Below are 18,751 nucleotides of genomic sequence, written 5' to 3' on the forward strand. Positions count from 1 at the left end.
TTATCTCCAGAAGTTGTGGGGGCTCCATCACTGGAAGAAACTGGGCAACCATTGGTCTGAGATGGCAGAGGGTCTCCTGCTTGGGCCGGGGGTTGGACTAGGAGACCTCCAGGGTCCCTTCCAGCCCTATCCAATCCCCTTTGGGTGAAAAGAGGGCCGGGCCATTCTGGGGAGGAGGAGGAGGAGGAGGAGGAGGAGGAGACAAGCGGCCTTAGAAATCCCAAAGAGGGAACTTTCGGGTTGCTGACCCAGCTCCCGCCAAGCGGCTTGGCACTGGCTGGGTTTTTCCAATAGCTCAGCGCCTCCCTTGGCTTCTGAAGAGGGGAAAACGAGGCCCAGCTCAACCGGCTGAGAACAGGGTGTTCTGTTGCTGGCGGCCAGAGCTTCCTGTCCCCTCTGCCTGCCCTTGCAACAGAACCAGGGCCGGGGGGATTAAGGGGGGAGGAGGCAGGGCTGCTCTGGAGAGAAGCCACCCAGCTGCAGGCAAAAACTTTGGACAACCGGAAAGGAAGGAAAAGGCTCCTCGGCTGTCACTGATGCAACCGGACAGCCGTGGCAAGAACTGGACGTCCCGCCTCTCCTGCTCCCACGCCTGGAGTGAAAGGTTGCCAAAACGGCAGGAGGAGCCGAGTGGGGCAGCCAGGCCCCTTGTCTTCCTCCAGCAGCCCCCTCCCAGGAGCAACAAAAAGGCACCCCAAGACTTTCCCTGCCCCAGGGGTCCTGGGTCGGCTTGGGTGCCCAGTTCCTCCTGCCCAAGTCTGCCTTGTCCTGGGGGATCCTACGACACAGGAGGAGCTCACCCCAGGGGCGGGAGGCTTGGCTAGGAGGGGGGTCCCCGGTTCCTCCCCAGAGGGAGGGGCTGCTGGGGGAGATTTGGGGCAGACGTGCTTCGGGAAGAGCAGGGGGGGGGGGTCCCCGAGTTCCTCGGGCCAAGGGCCTGGCTCGGCAGGGGGCAGCTCCATGCACGACCTCCCAGGCTTAAGCTGAAGGGTGGGCAGATGCTCTGGAGGGATCCACTTCTGAGACCCAAGAGGCAGGTTTTGCTCTTGATAATTAGAACCCACGGAGACCGAGACCAAGCTGGCAACGATGGGAATCTCAAAGCACAAAGAGATGTGGGAGGATGCGCACACGCCCCCCCCAAAGAACTCGCCACGAGAAAGGGAGGCTGGCTCCTGGTTTCCTGGGCCGATTGCCACGCTGGCACGCTGCTGGCCCACAGCCTCCCCAAAGCCCCTTTTTCCATCTGCTTCTGGGTTTTTCCCCTCTCCAGCTGAAGAGGCCGGTTGGTGTGGCTCCTTCACGGGTCAGGAGAAAAAGCTGGCCAGGCCCCAAACCACCCCAACGGGCAGAGCGGAGAGAGCAAGCGCTCCGAGGAAAGAGGGCATCTGCAGCTCAGGGTGGGACCGTGGAGGCCCCGGCTGCTCTCTGAGCTTGGTGGTTTCTATGCAGATGTTTCATGACTGCAACTAGGCAACGTCATCAGTGCTAAGAGGAGGAGGGGGACGGTGGGGTCTTTGGTGTTCTCTCAGCTTGGTAGCTTTCCAGCAAATGTTTCATGACCCAACTAGGTAACATCTTCAGAGCTAGAAGGGAGAGGGGTTTGTGGAGAGGAGGAGGAAGCGGGGGAAGGAGGAGGACTGTGAGGTCCTCGGTACTCTCTGAATTTGGCTCTTTTCTTGCAGACGTTTTGTGACCGAACTAGGTAACCTCATCAGTGCTAGAAGGAAGTAGGGGGTGTAGAACGGGGAGGGGGAGGAGGAAGAAAGGACTGTGGGGTCCTTTGCGCTCTCTGAGCTTGGCGGTTTTCCTGCAGACGTTTTATCACCCAACTAGATAATATTACCAGCACCCCTTTTTTGAACTAAACTCATTAGGCAGATTATTTATTGGGTTGCAACGTCTTTGATCAAGTGTAACAGAAAAGTGAGAAAAGAAAAAAAAAGAGATGTTTATGGAAGCTTCCTCCTCAGCCCAGAAGTCGTCCTCTTACAGGTACACATTTGACAACAAGAGGGTCCGTAAAAAATTTGCATTTCGTGCCCAGATCCATCTTCTGGCTACTGAGTTGGAGAAAGTCGTTCATCTGCCTGATGGGCCTTTTAAATAGTCAGTTCTGAAATCTCCCCCCGCAGTTGTGGGAGGCATTGTGGGGCAAGACTTCACCGGGGGTCTCCCCCTAAGTGAAAATAAAATTAGGAAAAAATGGCCAGCTGGCTACGGGAGAGCTTTACGGCCTGCGAATGGCAGAATTTTGGTGATGGACGCAAACCCCGCTATCCGAAACTCGAACACCGCACAGGATGGGGCTGAAAGAACGAGCGGAGATGGACGGAAGGCAAGACCGAGGCGCGGAGTTCGGCCTCTGCCTCTCGCAGCCCACTCGGCCGGAATCCAGACAAGGCCTGCAGATCACAAGGTTCCCTGCGAGGGCATCTTGCCCGTGATCTTGTTGGAGCACTCCAGGAGGGCGTTGTGGATGTCCTTGGCGCAGGAGATCTGGGACTTGATCATGCTGAGGTACTGGGTGTAGGGCAGGCTCTCTGCCTGGACCGCGTCGGGCTTGGTGGCCGTGGGCACCAGGGTGGGCGAGTGCTTGGCGCTGTCGAAGCTCTGGGAAAGGCACTCGTAGGCCAGGCGCTGGCATGAGGGAGAGAGGGGAGGAGAACAGAGCGGACCGGAGGTTACCACGGGGAGGGTCTGCAGACAAGCAGCCTCTTCCTGCCAGAGGAAGGCCGAGACGAAGGTTCCTGGCGGCGAGAACAATTAACCGGCGGAACTGCCTGCCCCCAGGAGTTGTGGATCCTCCAACACCAGAGCTTCTCAAGAAGGGATCGGACAGCCATCTGTCTGGGATGCTACAGGTAATCCTCGACTTACGAGCACAACTGAGCCCAGAATTTCTGTTGCTAGGCAGGTGAAGCGAATGCTGCTCCAGTTTGTGACCTTTCTCACCACAGTTAAGTGAATCACTGCAATTGTTAAGTAAGTAATCTGGCTTCTCCCTAGACTTGGCTTGTCTGGAGATCGCAAAAGGGGATCCCGTGACCCTGTGGCCGTCATAAATACAAGCCAATTGCCAAGCCTCTGAATTTCAATCCCGTGACCGCAGGGAGGCTAAAATGGTCGTAAGTATGAAAACGGCCATAAGTCACTTTTTTCAGTGCTGTTGTTACTTTGCCACTAAATGAACTGTAGCTAAGTCGAGGACTACCTGCATAGGGCTTCCTGCTTGAGCACGGGGCTGGACTAGAAGACCTCCAAGGTGCCTTCCAATCCTGTTATTCGGTTATTGTGCAGAGAGACAGGCAGTTCCTTCCCACAACCACATCCGACAGCTCTTAAAGGGGTGCCCAACCCCCAGCCGTACCCACCAGAGACGTGGAGTAAGAAAGAGAAGAGGGGGACAAAACCCCAAATCCCAACGAGGTGCACAAGTGGGAATCCGTGGCCCATGAACGAGAGCGGATGCCCCCCCCGCTCCTGCTGGACTTACCAGACAGAGTTCAAGCTGGTCGCACAAGGCGTAAAATTCCTCCAGGCTTTTGTCTACTCTCTGCACTGGAACTTCGCTGATTTTCCTGAAGGAAGGAAAAAAAGAAGAGTTTGCCGTTTGGGCAGAAGGAAAGGGAGCAGGCTGGGCAGGCTCAGCTGGGCCCCGGAGAGGGAAGGTGGCGTGAACTCACTGGCCGCTGTCGATGCTGGTGTTCTGGACAAAGTTCTGGGCAGCCACCTTCATCAGGTTCTGAAACGGGGAAGGCAGAAGGAGAATATTAAAAAGGAGTTTCCAAGCAGCCACCTCTAAAGAAGAGAATGGATAAGTTAACATTAAAGATAAAGAAGATACAGAATATTTGTAACATGGGATTTGTTCTACCAATGGTTCGATATTAGAGGCAGAAATTAGAACCTGGGAGAATATCACTGTGTACAAGTGAATAGAATAGAACAGAACAATAGAATAAAATTCTTTATTGGCCAAGTGTGATTGGCCAAGGAATTTCTCTTGGTGCAAATACTCTCACTGTACATAAAAGAAAAGATACATTCATCAAGAGTCAAGAATCATCAGGTACAACACTTAATAATAGTCATAGGGTAGAATAAGCCATCAAATCATACTAGGAAACTGTCGCTTGGATCCTTACGATTCATATTGACTAAGTTACAGTCATACAGTCTCAAGTGGGAGGGGATGGGAGACAAGGAGTGATGAGGAGATTAATAGTAATAGTAGTGCAGACTTTGTAAATAGTTGGACAGTGTGGAGGGAATTGTTTGTTTAGCAGAGTGATGGCCTTCAGGGAAAAATATTATTATTACTATTATTATGGATACAATTGACCCAGACAATACACTGTTTACTAAGCACTTATGTACGTTAAAGAAAAATGTATAATACATACACACACATACCGTTTCCCTGAAAATACGACCTACCCTGAAAGTAAGTCCTAGCTTGATTTTTATGTGTGTGCCCAATATAAGCCTTAATTAAGATCCCACCCACTCCAGAGCGGACGGGTAAAAATGAAGGTAGGGTGGGGGTGGGGGGTGGAGCTGCCCTACTACTTCCCTTTGGACAGGTGTAGCCAGGCCTCGCACATACACACACACACACCCCGACCTGCCTTGCTGGCCCTTTTCTTCTGCAGCCGGCAAGAAGATCCCCCAATCTCTTTTTCAAGAAGCCTTGCCGGCCACAGTAGTAGTTCCTGAAGGCCTGTGACAACAAAAAAGAGGCTGCAACGCGCGCAAGTGGACAGGGTCTTATTTTTGGGGAAACAAAGTATATGTGTGTGTGTATATATATGTATATATGTATATATATGTGTGTGTGTGTGTGTATATATATATATATATATGTATGTATGTATGTATGTATGTATGTATATGTTTTCTTAAGTTTTCGCGGGTACTTACATGTATGGTATTCAGCTTTGTTCGGGTATTTTACCACTTCATTGTAGTTGTGCTTTTAAAGTTGTAGCAACGTTTCGGCAGAATCTCATCTGCCATCATCAGGCTTCTGTATAGTCTATACACTCTGTATAGTACACTTCTGTATAGTATATACACTCACAGATGAACACAATACAGAAGATGAACACTATACAGAAGCCTGATGATGGCAGATGAGATTCTGCCGAAACGTTGCTACAACTTTAAAAGCACAACTACAATGACGTGGGAAAATACCCGAACAAAGCTGAATGCCATATGTGTGTGTGTGTGTGTGTGTGTGTGTGTATGCATATATATATGCATGTATGCATGAATATAAACGCATGTGTGTATAAAAGAAGGGAATCTCTGGGTCTGAGGGCCGCCCCGGAGTCCCTCCGATACCTGCAGGCTCTCTTTCAGCTGCGGCAGCAGGAGGCGGAAGCGCTGCACCGGGTCGAAGTCCTGCGCCTGCGCGGCCACCTGCATGCCCGAGGGCGCCGGCCCCGCGGCCAGAGGAGGCGCCCCCGCCGCGGCCTGCTGTCCCCCGGCCCCCGAGGGCCCCACCTGGCCCATCATCGGCGGCTGCGGGGGCGCCTGGGGCTGCGGCGGAGGGACCTGCGGCTGAGGCGGCGCCGCCATCTTCCGCGGCTCTCGCGGGACTACCCTTCCCGGCGTGCCCTGCGCGGCGGCGTCTCTCTGCGCGACGGCGTGCCCCGCGGAAGCGCTTCCTCCCCGCCGACGCAATCGTGAGAGCGACTTTTCCCAGCAGGCCTTTCGCGGAGCGCGGCCCTCTGGGAGCTGCAGTCCCTCCATGCTTAGCGCGAAGGACATCGGCGGGCTCCCGGACTCCGCTTCCCGGCGCTCCCTGCGGCAGGAGAGGGCTGGCGCCTGCGCCCTCTGTCGCTGGTGGGAGCCGCTGTCATGGCGCCCACGATCCAGACTCAGGCGCAGCGGGAGGAGCCGGGCCACAGGTGGGGAGGGGGCGCCCCGGGGTGGGGGAGCCCCGGCCTTTCCCCCTCCATCCTCCGCTGTCACTGACTCTCTCCCGGTCCGCTTCTTCTTCTCCTCCGCAGGCCCAACTCGCACCGGACGCTCCCCGAGAGGTGAGGCGACTCCCGCTCCCCCTGTCCCGCCGGGGGCTCCGGCCCCGCAAGAGGGGGCGATGGCGGCCTCCCCTGACTCCCCCCTCCCTTCTCCCGCAGGTCCGGGGTGGTTTGCCGCGTCAAGTACTGCAACAGCCTCCCCGACATCCCCTTCGACCCCAAGTTCATCACCTACCCCTTCGACCAGAACAGGTGAGGGCCCCCGCCCTCCTCCCCTCCCCTCCTCAGCCCTCGGCCCGGAATGAGTGGGGTTCAGCTTTGGACTTCGGAGGCCCCCTCCAACAGGGCCCTGTTTCTCTTCAACGTGGGATGGGTGGGTGGCTAAGGCAGCAACTTCGGGGGATTCTGGGAGTTGAAGTCCACCCGACCTCAAGTGGCCGACTTTGAAAACTATGGGGCTCAGTTGTGGTCGTAAGTTGAGGACTGCCTGTCCTCTGTCTTGACTGTGGGCTGAAAGCCGTGAGGGATGAGCTCGGCCCCTTCACGGTTCAGCGAAGGCCGCCCAGAAGGCCCTTCATTCGACCTCTTTGCCTTCTTTGAATTGCTGCAGGGTTGGGGTCCCCAGGAAGCCGAAGCCCTGGAACCCCCACTCTTCCCGCGATGGGGAGGGGGATCCTTTTATGTCCAGCCTGGGGTTTGGCTGGTCTCGCTTGGGAAATGGGACCGCCTTGCCTGCCAGTGGACGTTTCTGAGTGGGGTTCAGCGTTGGACAGCTGCTCGGGCGATTTTCTGCTGATGAAGGTTTTTGTGGCTTCCTTCCCCTCTCCAGGTTTGTCCAGTACAAGGCCACCTCGCTCGAGAAGCAGCACAAGCACGACTTGCTGACGGAACCCGACTTGGGAGTCACCATAGATCTGATAAACCCGGATACGTATCGCATTGACCCCAATGGTGAGATGGACGCTCTCGATGCCCATCGCAGTGGAGGGTTAATAATGTCTGTGAGCAAATCGATGCCGGTTGGGGAGGTGTGCCCATTTTGTGGGTGAGGAGAACCTGCATCCCAGATTTCGGGTAGACACTAAATAACTAGCTGCTGGGGAGAGAACACAACTATGCTGTGAATTCAAAACTCCTCCTGGGATTTCTGTCACTGAGTAATGCGGTTACATGATATTGTGGTTTACGTTGCTTAGCATGGGAAGTTTTGGTCCCAATTCCTGGTGTTACACGACTCAATGCCTACATCTCCAGTGATCTAACCCAGCAGGATTCCAGGAGCTTCACTACAGAATGCAAAGAGGCCAGATTGCATCTCAACTCTTTGCGTAGCTCTCTGAGCAGGCTCAGTGGTGGGGATCAACCTGTGACCACGTTTGGTTTCTTTTAGTCCTTCTAGATCCCGCGGATGAGAAACTGCTGGAGGAGGAGATCCAGGCACCCACCAGTTCCAAGAGGTAGTGCGACCCCTTGGGCGCTGCAGCCTTGCTCCAGGGTCTGCTGCCCCTGTTCTTACTCCAGAGGCCCCTCTGTCCCCCACCCCTGCATCAGATTGTCCAGAGTTTCTTGCAGTGCTTTGTGGCTGTGGCTCTTTAAGTGATGTCCTCCTTTGTGAGAGAGTCCTTAAGATCTCTGGACCTTAACATCTGCCTCTTCAGTCTCCACAACTCTCCTCAGCCTCGCCATGCTGGCAGCTGCTCCGTTCCTTCTCTCTCTCACCCATATTTATTAATATACCACCCATCTCAACTATCCAAAGCAACTCTGGCTGTATATCCATATGCATACATTTAACTATCAAGTGTGAAGAATGAAGACCATACATTAAGTTCCACTTAAGCTGAATTATTGCTCAGGCCTCTACGCAAGAATCTAATCAATTCAGGGTGGTCAGCACTAAATTGGCGCTGGGTAACATGAAATTCAAGAGCAGTTGGGCACACCGTTTGCGGCCACGTAAGGACCCCAAGCTGATTCCTCTCTTGACCCCGGCCTCTTTTTCTCTACACTGAGCATTATAGCTGCTTTTGAGGGAGCAAATGATCTCTTGCAATATTTGCTACATTGGGATCTTATTTCTGTAATTCCCCGGGAGTCACTGTGAACAAATTGGGCAGCCACAGAAATATTCTCAATAAGTACAGATTGTACAGTGCACTCAAGTTTGGGACTGGTCCACTGGTTTGGAATAACGTTGAACCTGACTGGTTTTATGTAGGAACCAGTAGTTACAATAGGGTCTTTTTCAAACAAATTATACTTCTGTGCCAAGGAAACCTGACATTCATTTTAAGTCAAGGGCAGAAATGGCCTATCCTCTGTGTGCGTGGAGGAGTTGGCATTCCTGCGCTGGCTGGGAATAATTGGATTTTAGCCTGATGGGCATTGGGGATGGCAACTCTGGAGAAAAAACAAAAATCCAGGTTGACTGTTGCTATTTTTCTCTTCAGATCACAGCAGCACGCCAAAGTTGTGCCATGGATGCGGAAGACCGAATACATCTCCACCGAGTTCAACCGCTACGGTGTCTCCAATGAGAAGCCAGAGGTTAAGTGAGTAGAAAGATCATTTGGGTTATTCTGCCAATATTAATTTCCGTCCAGCTTTGTGCCGACAAAGGAATAACTCTAGTTGTGAGCCTGATTCTTCTGAGAAGGTGTTTGTGGAGAAGCGGCTGTGTGTCTTGGCTCCAAAGTCACCCCCACTGAGTCCGGTGCAAAGGAAGCCAAGCTCTTGGAGGGCTGGCTGAGACCCCCTTTCTGAACTCTTCCACCCCCCCATCTCTCCTTTTGCTTAGAATTGGCGTGTCTGTCAAACAGCAATTCACGGAGGAGGAGATCTACAAGGACAGAGATAGCCAGATCGCAGCGATTGAGAAGACCTTCGAGGATGCTCAGAAATCAGTGAATGCCCTTCCTCTTCCTTCCCCCCCCCCCAAAAAAATCTTTCCTTTCTTTTCATGGTTGTGCCTTTTTGGTTTTAGAGATGGGATCTGTGCAGAAAGAGGGAAAGTAACAGAATAACAGAATTGGAAGAGACCTTGGAGAAATCTTCTAGTCCTGTAGAACCGGGGAGTCCAACCTTGGCGACTTTCAACCTTGTGGATTTCAATTCCCAGAATTGCCCAGCCAGCTGTGCTGGCTGGGGAATTCTGGGAGTTGAAGTCCACAGGTCTTAAAGTCGGAGAGTTCTGGGAATTGAAGTCCACAGGTCTTAAAGTCGGAGAGTTCTGGGAGTTGAAGTCCACAGGTCTTAAAGTCGGAGAGTTCTGGGAATTGAAGTCCACAGGTCCCTGAAGTCCACAGGTCTTAAAGTCGGAGAGTTCTGGGAGCCATTGGTCTTGTCATGGTTTGAAGTCCACAGGTCTTAAAGTCAGGGAGTTCTGTGAGTTGGTCCACAGGTTGCAAGGTTGGAAGAGAAGCTTTGAGCCATTGGTATTGATGGTTTAAAGAGCCTACATTCCGCTACAGCTTTCCGGCACAACAAGGGGGGGGGCTGTGTTCCCTCTTCCTGGGGTGTCTCCTAATGGGGAACTCTGCCCCCCTCCCCAGATTTCTCAGCACTACAGCAAACCCCGCGTTACCCCAATGGAAGTCATGCCGGTCTTTCCTGACTTCAAGGTAAGGGGACAGCAGGGTGGCCCCCGAGAAGAGCCGGTGGGTGGGGGGAGGGGCCCCTCCCTGGAAGGGCTCGCTGGGCTCTGAGCTGCTGTTCTCAGTCTCCACCCACCCACCCCTCTCTCTCTCCTCCCTGCCAGATGTGGATCAACCCCTGTGCTCAGGTCATTTTTGACTCTGATCCAGCGCCCAAGGACACCAGCGGGGCAGCAGCTTTGGATATGATGTCACAAGCCATGATTAGGTGAGACCCCGGTTTATTTATAAAGTAGGGAGAGGGAAAGCCAGCCCTGGGGTGTTTTATCTTTATTTTATTTTTTTAGTATCTCACCTTTATTTTTACAAAGAAGGCAATGAACATATCCAACACATTGTTCTCCTTCTGTTTTCCCCACAACAACCCTGTGAGGTGGGTTGGGCTGAGGGAGAGAGCAACTGGCCGAAAGTCACCCGTCTGGCTTTCGTGGCTAAGGCCGGACTAGAACTCTCCGTCTCCCGCTTTCTAGCCTGGCACCTTAACCCCCGGCCAAGCTGGCTTTCCTTGTGCCTTGACCCTGGCCCTTCCTCAGAGGGGGCTTTTCCGGACCTCCGTGGGCCCAGCCCAGCCCCTTTAAGACTCTGCTTCCCTTTCCTCACCTCCGGCCTTCCCCCTTCTATCCGCTGGTGCCTGCAAAGGTTTTGCTTGGCCCGGTGGCGGTTCCGTCCAAAGCAGGGAGCTGATGGCGCCTCTCTCCCCCTTTCCCTCGGCCTCCAGGGGCATGATGGATGAAGAGGGCAACCAGTTCGTGGCCTATTTCCTTCCCGTGGACGACACGATGCGGAAGCGCAAGCGGGACCAAGACGAGGAGATGGATTACGCACCCGAGGAAGTGTAAGCGAGCGCAGGCGCCAGGGAGACCAGCGGGGCTCAGATCCGCCTGGAAAGGGAGCCCAGAAGGGCGTCGCGGTTGCAACAAGAGCTCTGATTTTGGAAATGGTCAGCCAGCTGCATACAGCTTAGCTGGCCTTTCCCAACCGGCTTAGTTTGAATGTGGCTTTTCAGAGACCTGGGATAAAAGGATGGGGTTGCCTGGATTGGTGGAGGGTTCCCCCCCCCTCCCCCAGCTCTTTACTTCACAGGGGATGTTAAGTTGCATGGGCTGCTTTAATTCGGCCCTTGAATTTTCTGCCTTGGTTTGCTGTTGCAAAGCAGCTCCCCCCCAGCCAGGAAGGGGTTTGGGTGAGCTAGAAAATCAATCCAATTTTAGGAAATGGAATTGAATTAGGAAGGAGTGGATTTTTCCCAAGGTGTGAAACTCTCCTCCTTCTCTTCCCGCAACAAAAACCAGGTACGAGTATAAAATTGCCCGGGAATACAACTGGAATGTTAAGAACAAAGCCAGCAAGGGCTACGAGGAGAATTATTTCTTCATCTTCCGGGAAGGCGACGGGGTCTATTACAACGAACTGGAAACCAGGTGAGGGGGAGTTTGGGGTAGGCCATGTGGGGGGCACAGAAGGTGGAGCTGCTGGGACCTTGGCAGGCTGAGCGGCGTGGGGAGGCCTCCCTGGCTGCATTGTTGTTTTATGAACCAGTTTCCGGTAATGCTGTAATTTCAAATGGTCGCTAAATGAACTGTCGTAAGCTGAGGACTGCCTATACTGTGCTCCTCCTTCACCACTGCCCTCCTTTTTCCCCAGTAAGGGAGGGGGTGTTGGGAATGCTGTCCAGCTGTGGGTCCTCGGATAAAAGGGGCCTGGGGGCGACTGAGATGCTGGCAAGGGGGCCCCAGGCCGCTTCCGCCCTCTCTGACCCCCTCCTCCCCTGGCAGAGTGCGGCTCAGCAAGCGGCGAGCCAAGGCCGGCGTCCAGTCAGGCACCAACGCGGTGCTGGTGGTGAAACACAGGGACATGAACGAGAAGGAGCTGGAGGCACAGGTAGGGCTGGGTGTCCTAGTGGGCAGAGGGGCCCTGCTGCTGGGCCACAGGGGCTCCGGGGCTTTGCCCGAACGCCCCTCCCCGCGGCCGAGGGAGGGAGGGAGGGAGGGAGTCTTGAGCTGAGCGTCCCACACGGGCACCTTCGCTCCCCTCACAGGAAGCCCGCAAAGCCCAGCTGGAGAACCACGAACCCGAGGAGGAGGAAGAGGAGGAGATGGACTTGGGCAAGGAGGCCCCAGGCTCAGGTGGGTGGTCTTCCTCCCAGATCCCGGCTGGCCCCAGAGAGCAGAGCTGGGCCACATCCGGCCCCTCCCCGGCTCTTCCTCTCTGGCCCACTGGAGCTCAGTCGGAATCCAGTGGAAATAAGCGGAGCCCGGCAGGACCTCTGCACGGCTTTGGTTCTCAGGGTTATTCTCTTAAACCTGCCCCTGCGTGCAGACCTTCACAGCCCGAACCCGGAGCCCAGCCTGGGTTGGTTAGCATGGGCACGGGGGGATTTTCCTGTGCATTTTTCCCGTCTGAATAGACAGCAGACGCCCTCGCTTTCCTTCGGGAACCTGTTAGAAACCGTACCTGGCCTCCGTTTTTGGGCCCCGCCCTCAGGAGACCAAACCGCGACCATCCCAGCTTCTCCTTGGGGCCCCTTGAGGACATTTAAGGGCCCACCCGCCACCACAGAGGGGGGGGGCTTCTCGAGCGCTCAACCCACCATCCCCTCTGCTGTCTTCCCCCACTTCAGACGAAGAGCCGGAGAAAGGCAGTGAGAGCGAGAAGGAGGCCAGCGAAGCCGAGGAGGAGGAGGAGGAGGAGGAGGAGGAGGAGGAGGAGGAGGAGGAGGAAGTCCGCTCCCCCAGCGAGGGCGTCCCGGCCGAGGAGAGCGAGGAGGACGAGCGGGCTGCGCGAGACAAAGAGGAGATCTTCGGCAGCGACGACGATGAGGAAGACTCTGAGCCGGAGGGCGACCGGCCAGAGGCGGACGAGGAGAGCGGCAGCGAGGAGGAGGAGGAGGAGGAAGACGGGGGCAGCCGGCAGCAGCAGCAGCAGCAGCACCGGGCAGCCACAGCCCCTTCTTCAGCGGCAGCGACCACTCCAACCATGAGGAAGAGGAGGAGGAGGAAGGGAGGCCAGTCCCAGCGACGCCCCTTCGGAGTCGAGCAGCGAGAGCAGCGACAGTGACTGAGCAGCCACGGAGGCCGCCGTTGGGTGGGCCTGGGACTGTCGGAAGAGGCAGGGGGGGGGGCCCAGAGGGTCCTTTCGCCAGCTCTGCCCTCCCCGGCCACAGGGGGCTGTGGGCTGGGCAGCTGCCCTGCTGGGGGAACCGGGCGCTTCGGCCCTGGGAGTTCCCTGCTGTATATAGGAGCCTTTTCTGTTGCAATAAAATATGTGGTGTCTTTGACCCCCCCCCCTTTTTTTTTTCTTTCTTTCTTTCTTTCGTGATTTCCAGTTTTGATCCCTTTTCTTTCCTGGCTTTCCAGTCGCGGAGCTGTTTCAAGCGCCTTGGCCCCTTTAAGACCTGTGGACTTCATCTCCCAGAATCCATGGGTGGCTGGCTGGGGAATTCTGGGAGCTGAAGTCCACAGGTCTTAAAGGGGCCAAGGGTGGACATGAAAGAGCAGAGTTCTCTCTCGGAAAGACGCTTGTCCGGCCTCGGCAACCTCAACGCCAGAAAGTTCCCTTCGGCTAGGCAGCGGGTGGGTTTGGGTGTTCAGGGCAGGGTTCGGGCATGGGGGCGAGGAGAGGGCTGGCTTCTCTACGCAGGGGTGCTGGACTACAGCTCCCATCAGCCCTCGTGCTCTACACGGGTGTCCTAGATGAGGCTTGGACCCCCGGGCTGTGGAGGAGACTGTGAGGTGCCGAAGACTCACCCAAAGGCCCCCAGCCCAAGGGGAGTCTCCCACCTGGGGGCCTTGCAGCCCCTTCACCGAGGGGTCGCTTGCTCAGCAGTCTGGGGTTTGGGAGGGTCCGGAGGGGAAGGGACTTGGCAAGGCCACCAGGCAACGCCTGGATCGGTGGTGGTTGGGTGGTGGGAGAAGCCTTTGGTGGGGTTTAAGGGGGGCCCTGCAGCTGTGCCCGGCTCCAGAGAGGCGCCCACTGAGGGGGGGGGGATTCCCGGGGTCCCTCTTGACTCCGGTCTGGACTTCTTCAGGAGGTTCCCTCCTCCACCTTGCCCAGCATTATGGGTCTCAAGGGAGGGGAGCCTTTCACGGCTTCTAATCCCCTCCTCCTCCCCCCACCTTGCTGGGCCTTATGGGCTTCCCCAAAGGAGATGAGTAGCTCGTCCAATCTGCCCTCCCTGCCCGGCCCAGCATGATGGGCTTCCCAATGGAAGGGGGGTCCTTCCTTTTCTTCCTCCCTCTCCCTCCTCCTCTCTCTCCCCCTCCTTTCTTCCCTCCCTCCCTCCCTGCCTTCCGGAGAGGGACGGTCCAGCCATCCCCGCCCTGCTCCTGCGCGGCGGGGCGGCGCTCCCGGTTGCGCTTCCTCTCGGCGCCGCCGCCACCCAGGAAGTGCCAGGCCCGGCTCGGCCGCAGCCCCTCCGGATCGCGCGGGCGGCGGGGCGCATGGACGGCGGGTGCGTGGCCGGGGCGGACGGCGGGGGTCGCGGGGAGGGTCGGGCTCGCCCTTCGCCTCTCGGCCGCAGCACGCGGCGGGGGGCGGGGGGCGTCCTTGGGGTCTCCGGCGGGGCTTTGGCGGGGAGGGAGGGAGGGATGGGGCTCCGCCCGGGGGTGGCACCCTAGACGCCCCCTCCCCTTTCAGCCTGCCAAGGCCGGGGCATCGAGCCGCATCCGGGATCGCAAAGTGGGGAGGGGGAGGCTTGCGAAGAGAGCCCGGGTCTCTGCCCCCCGCCCCCGAAGCGCCTCCCCCGCAGGACGGGCTCCTTCCTGGCTGGCAGAGCGACCCACCCAGGCGGCCTTTGCAAAAGCCAGGTCTGGCCTGGGGGGGGGGGCGGGCAAGGCGGCCGGGGGCCCGGGCAGAGCCCCCCTCCTCGGAGCAGGCCTGAGCTGCCTCCCAACCTCTGCGGGGGAGGGGGGGAGGCTGGGGGATCCCCGCAAAGCCAGCGGCTTTCCATAAAGGATGCCAGTCGGGAAAGGTGCCACCTGCCTCCTTGGCACCAGAAACTCACGCAGCCCTCCTTCGGGTTTTGGGGGTGGGGAAGAGGATCTTGAGTGCGAGTTCTTTGCTCTGCCCCCTGGGCGAGTCGCAGCAGCAGCTGTGGGTTGTAGTCTCCATCCCAGTGTGCCATCCCAACAGGCCCGCTTTGAGGCTGGCACCTGGCTGGCAAGGCCTCCCCGAAACCCCAAGCCCAGAAAAGAGCTGGGGAGGGCGAGGAATCTCTCCACTCTCTCTCCAACGTTCACCTGCAGGCTCTGCTGAGCCATCCTTCTTGGCAGGTGGCGGGGTTCCCCCCTTGCCCTGAGCCCCAAGTCCTGCGGGCCAAGTATGGCTGGCATGACAGTTCTCAGTCCCAGCACCCGGCCAGACAGCTTAGGAATTCTGGGAGTTGAAGTCCACCCAGCTTCAAGGTTGAGAAATGGCGCCCATGTACAGGAAGTCTGTGACCTACGACCACAATGGAGCCTAACGGTCCTGTTGTTAAGTGAACCTGGCTTCACCACTGACTTTGCTTGTCAAAGGTCACAAAGGGGGATCAGGTGACCCCCAAGTGGACTCTGTGACCATCATAAATACGGGTCAATTGCCAAGCGCCTGAATTTCGATCACTCCATGAACTGTCCTAAGTCGAGGACCCCCTGGGATTCTGACTTGGCCATTCGTGATTTGCTCTCGCTGGGTTTGGGGGGGCAGACGGGCAGCTAATCACGCTCGGCTGTTTCCTTCCCCAGGTCGGCATCATCGCGGCCCCTTCGGTCTACCCTGTCCTCTGAAGAGGAGCCGCCGTCTCACTCAGTGCCCAGGAGGAGCGCCAGCCCTCCACCGTGCCCGGTGCCCGGGGGGACATGCCACAAGACAGCGGGGGCTCGGCCCAAAGTGAAGCCGGATGGCGGCACCAGCAGCCGTAGAGCCGGGCGTGGGAAGGCCCGGCTGAGCCACCCCTCGGAGAGACGGAGCCTTCCCTCGTCCAAAGTGGGGCCAGCCACGGAGGGCGCCCAGCGGGCAGACCCCGAACCCTCCAAGGGGCTGGGCCATTCCTTGCGGCAGAAGCTGCAGGCCGCCGTGGGGCAGTGCTTCCCCATCAAGAGCCTGTCGCGCTCACCGGACCTCTCTTCCCAGCGCAAGATCCACCTCCGGGAGCTGATGCTGGACACCTGCCCCTTCCCCCGGGCTCGGAGCTGGCCCGCACCTGGGAGCTGATCAAGCAGCACACGGTGCCCGTCTCCGAGCACGAGGGCCTGGCCACCCTGCCGCCCGAGGATGAGGACGACCGCCTGAGGGAACGCCGGCGCATCAGCATCGAGCAGGGCGTGGAGCCCCCGCCGGATGCCTTGATCCACACGTTTGAGGTGACGGCGCAGATCAACCCCCTGTACAAACTGGGGCCCAAGCTCGCCCACGGCATGACTGAACTCGCCGGGCCAGGCCGGGCCGTGCTGACCGCCACGGATGAGCAGGACGAGGAGGAAGAGGAGGAGGAGGAGGAGGAGGTGGAAGAGCTGGAGTCAGCCTTGGTCGGGCTGCCGGAGGTCCGGGACGGCCTGCGGGCGCACACCCAGATCGACTACATCCACTGCCTGGTGCCTGACCTGCTGCAGCTGACCCAGCTCTCCTGCTACTGGGGCGTGATGGACCGCTACGAAGCCGAGTCGCTGCTGGAGGGCAAGCCGGAGGGCACCTTCCTCCTGCGGGACTCGGCCCAAGAGGACTACCTCTTCTCCGTCAGCTTCCGGCGCTACGGCCGCTCCCTCCACGCCCGCATCGAGCAGTGGAACCACAACTTCAGCTTCGACGTCCACGACCCCAGCGTCTTCCACGCGCCCACCGTGAGCGGCCTCCTGGAGCACTACAAGGACCCCAGTGTCTGCATGTTCTTTGAGCCGCTGCTCTCCATCCCCGTGCACCGTACCTTCCCCTTTGGCCTGCAGCACCTCTGCCGGGCCGTGGTCACCTGCTGCACCACCTACGACGGCATCGGGCACCTGCCGCTGCCGCGGGCGCTGAAGGAGTACCTGAAGGAGTACCACTACAAGCAGCGAGTGAGGGTGCGGCGCCTGGACACCTGGGGCACCTGAAGCTGAGCCCCAGCCTCCTGGCTCTGCCTGCCTTTTCCTCGTACTCCTTGACCCGCCGTCTCTTACCTGGCCTTCTCCAGAACGGGTGGGGGGGGCTGGTTCCCGGCACGTCTAGCTAGCACGCCGGCTGGAAACGCTGAGCACAGTAACCTGGCACGTCCGGGAAGGGTTTGGGCGGAGGAAGCGGCCCCGTCTCCCTCCAGGCCTTTCTGGGCTTGTGAGCACAAGGGGGTTTGTGGGTGCCTTTTTTCCCATCCGGGGGCAAAATCCAGACTTTGGAGGAAGTTTCCGGGACCTTTGCAAGCCAGAGCAAAAAACGGGGGACTTCCAATTCACCAGAATTCGTAGCATCAAAGGGCTGAGCCCCCCTCCCCCCCCACCAGACGGGGGATTCACCCCAGCGGGGGGCCCTCCAGCCTCCCCTCCCTGAGGAAACGCACAACGTTTGGGGGGGTCGTGGGTCGGAGCTGTTTCCAAGCACCTTGGGCACAATCCCGCATTTCTTTGCCTTTCTTCCATTCCTCCAAGTTATGCAGATGGGCCTCGACTTACAATGGTTCATTTAGCGACCGTTTGAAGCACTAAAAAAGTGACTTATGACCCTGTTTTTTAACACAATCATTGCAGCAACACTCCCACCCCCCCGGTCATGTGATCATTGCAGCAAACCCCTTTTGCGACCGCCTGACAAGCCAAGTCAAAGGGGAAGCCGGGTTCATTTCCCTCCCCAGCAGCGTGGTTAAAAATGGCCGTGGCTCACTTAACGACCGTGGCCATAAAGCGCATAAAACGAGGCAAGATTTGCTCGTCTCACTTGGCAGACAGAAATTCTGGGCCTGGCTGTGGCCGTGCGTTGAGGGCTACCTGTAGCTGCTGCTCTGGGGAGGCTTCAGGAGCACCCCAAATCCTGTTGGCCGCAGGGGGAACCCGGAGGGTCTCGCTTCGAGGACCCCAAAAGAGGAACAGCTGCAGACCCCGAGACCTCGCGGGCGTCGCATCCCCGGGAGGGACCCTCCCGCCTGAACTCCCTCCTTGCTCTGTACCCTTGTCTTATCATTAAAGCCGCCTTGGTCCACTGCGCCTCGTGCTGGACTCTTGCGCTGGGCGGGGCGGGGGGCTGGACGAGCAGAGCGGCGCCAAAGCCCCGCTGCCCCAGGAACTTCGTTTCTCGTGCCCAGCCATCACAGCCATGGGGGTCACCAAAAAAGGACCCCCAACCTTCCTGTGGTGAAAAACCACAGCTGACGGGAACAAGGTGTCTGGGCAGCCTGTAACAGGGGGGCTCAAGAACCTGGCTTTGAGTTTTGAAAGGGGAACCCCCAAATGGGACCGGCCACTGCTGGTCAGGGTGGGTGGGTCTGGCTGAGCAGGGAGAGGGGGGTCCAAAAGACCTAGGGGTGTGTGTGTGTGTGTGTGTGCGTGCAGGTGTTGCCAAGACACTGGTGCCACTGGGCAGCTGCTACAGAGGGGGCCATAGAAGGAAGTCCTGCTAGATCGTTGCCTGGGTTAAGAACAAACCATGTTGGCTTCCTACAGCTGCTGAGCCAGCCGAATTAGATTAAAAAAGGCCACCTAATGCAGCGCTTTCCAAACTTGGGACACGTTTCCCACAAATTGGGTGGAGTCGCATGCGCAAACTCATCACCCATGACGACAGGAGCCTTTAAACTGATGTACAGATGTGCCACGTGTGCTAAAATGTATTCGCGAATCTCCCCGAGAATTCCTGTTTAGAGGAAAACCAATAAAGGTTGCCAATGGGAATTGGCTAAAAGGGCAGATCGTCTGGTGCCACTGCATGGCCCCACAGGAAACCCACCAGCCCCCAAACCCCATGGACCTGGGCATGAGGGTTGACCCCGAGACACCCCCAGGGCAAACGCAGGAGGGCATCCAAAAGGCAAATCCCCCCAGACTGGAGTGGACTTCAACTCCCCACCACCAGCGTGTCCACTGATAAGCATTAGGGGAGTCGAAGTCCATACGCTTTGGAAGCGCTGTGCTAGAAGGTGCCGTGAACAGCTGTGGCGCTGTGGTTAGA

General features: G+C 57.5%; 3 protein-coding genes across 3 annotated transcripts; 2 read left to right on the forward strand and 1 right to left on the reverse strand.

Annotated features, from left to right (window-relative positions):
- Positions 1–1,855: 1,855 nt before the first annotated feature.
- On the reverse strand, positions 1,856–5,683 carry MED29 (mediator complex subunit 29). Its single transcript, XM_026691770.2, has 4 exons — positions 5,350–5,683; positions 3,687–3,745; positions 3,497–3,581; positions 1,856–2,640 (listed from the first exon to the last, which is right to left on the reverse strand). Exons 1-4 carry the CDS (start codon positions 5,584–5,586, stop codon positions 2,413–2,415), a joined length of 609 nt encoding a protein of 202 aa, XP_026547555.1. The 5' UTR covers positions 5,587–5,683; the 3' UTR covers positions 1,856–2,412.
- Positions 5,684–5,763: 80 nt separating this feature from the next.
- Positions 5,764–12,920, forward strand: PAF1 (PAF1 component of Paf1/RNA polymerase II complex). Its single transcript, XM_087971290.1, is given in 16 exon segments — positions 5,764–5,918; positions 6,021–6,050; positions 6,150–6,242; positions 6,820–6,941; positions 7,381–7,447; positions 8,441–8,542; positions 8,788–8,893; positions 9,542–9,610; positions 9,748–9,851; positions 10,362–10,478; positions 10,936–11,064; positions 11,419–11,524; positions 11,682–11,769; positions 12,264–12,574; positions 12,577–12,643; positions 12,646–12,920. Coding segments are annotated over 16 exon segments (1,620 nt in total). The 5' UTR covers positions 5,764–5,868; the 3' UTR covers positions 12,705–12,920.
- Positions 12,921–13,978: 1,058 nt separating this feature from the next.
- LOC113427767 (suppressor of cytokine signaling 5-like) lies at positions 13,979–17,310 on the forward strand. Its single transcript, XM_026690300.2, is given in 3 exon segments — positions 13,979–14,093; positions 15,367–15,797; positions 15,800–17,310. Coding segments are annotated over 3 exon segments (1,353 nt in total). The 5' UTR covers positions 13,979–14,082; the 3' UTR covers positions 16,711–17,310.
- The last annotated feature ends 1,441 nt before the right edge of the window (positions 17,311–18,751 follow it).

This window comes from Notechis scutatus, chromosome 8, assembly GCF_049901735.1.
Source record: "Notechis scutatus isolate UNSWTSFEM ecotype Mainland chromosome 8, rNotScu1.2, whole genome shotgun sequence".
Taxonomy (NCBI): domain Eukaryota; kingdom Metazoa; phylum Chordata; class Lepidosauria; order Squamata; family Elapidae; genus Notechis; species Notechis scutatus.

Coding starts and splice junctions, on each gene's coding strand:
- MED29 (XM_026691770.2), bottom strand. CDS start 5,586: ATGGCGGCGCCGCCTCAGCCGCAGGTCCCTCCGCCGCAGCCCCAGGCG. Junction 3,746..5,349: donor AGCTGAAAGAGAGCCTGCAG/GTATCGGAGGGA, acceptor TCCCCGTTTCAG/AACCTGATGAAGGTGGCTGC. Junction 2,641..3,496: donor ACCAGCTTGAACTCTGTCTG/GTAAGTCCAGCA, acceptor CCCTCATGCCAG/CGCCTGGCCTACGAGTGCCT.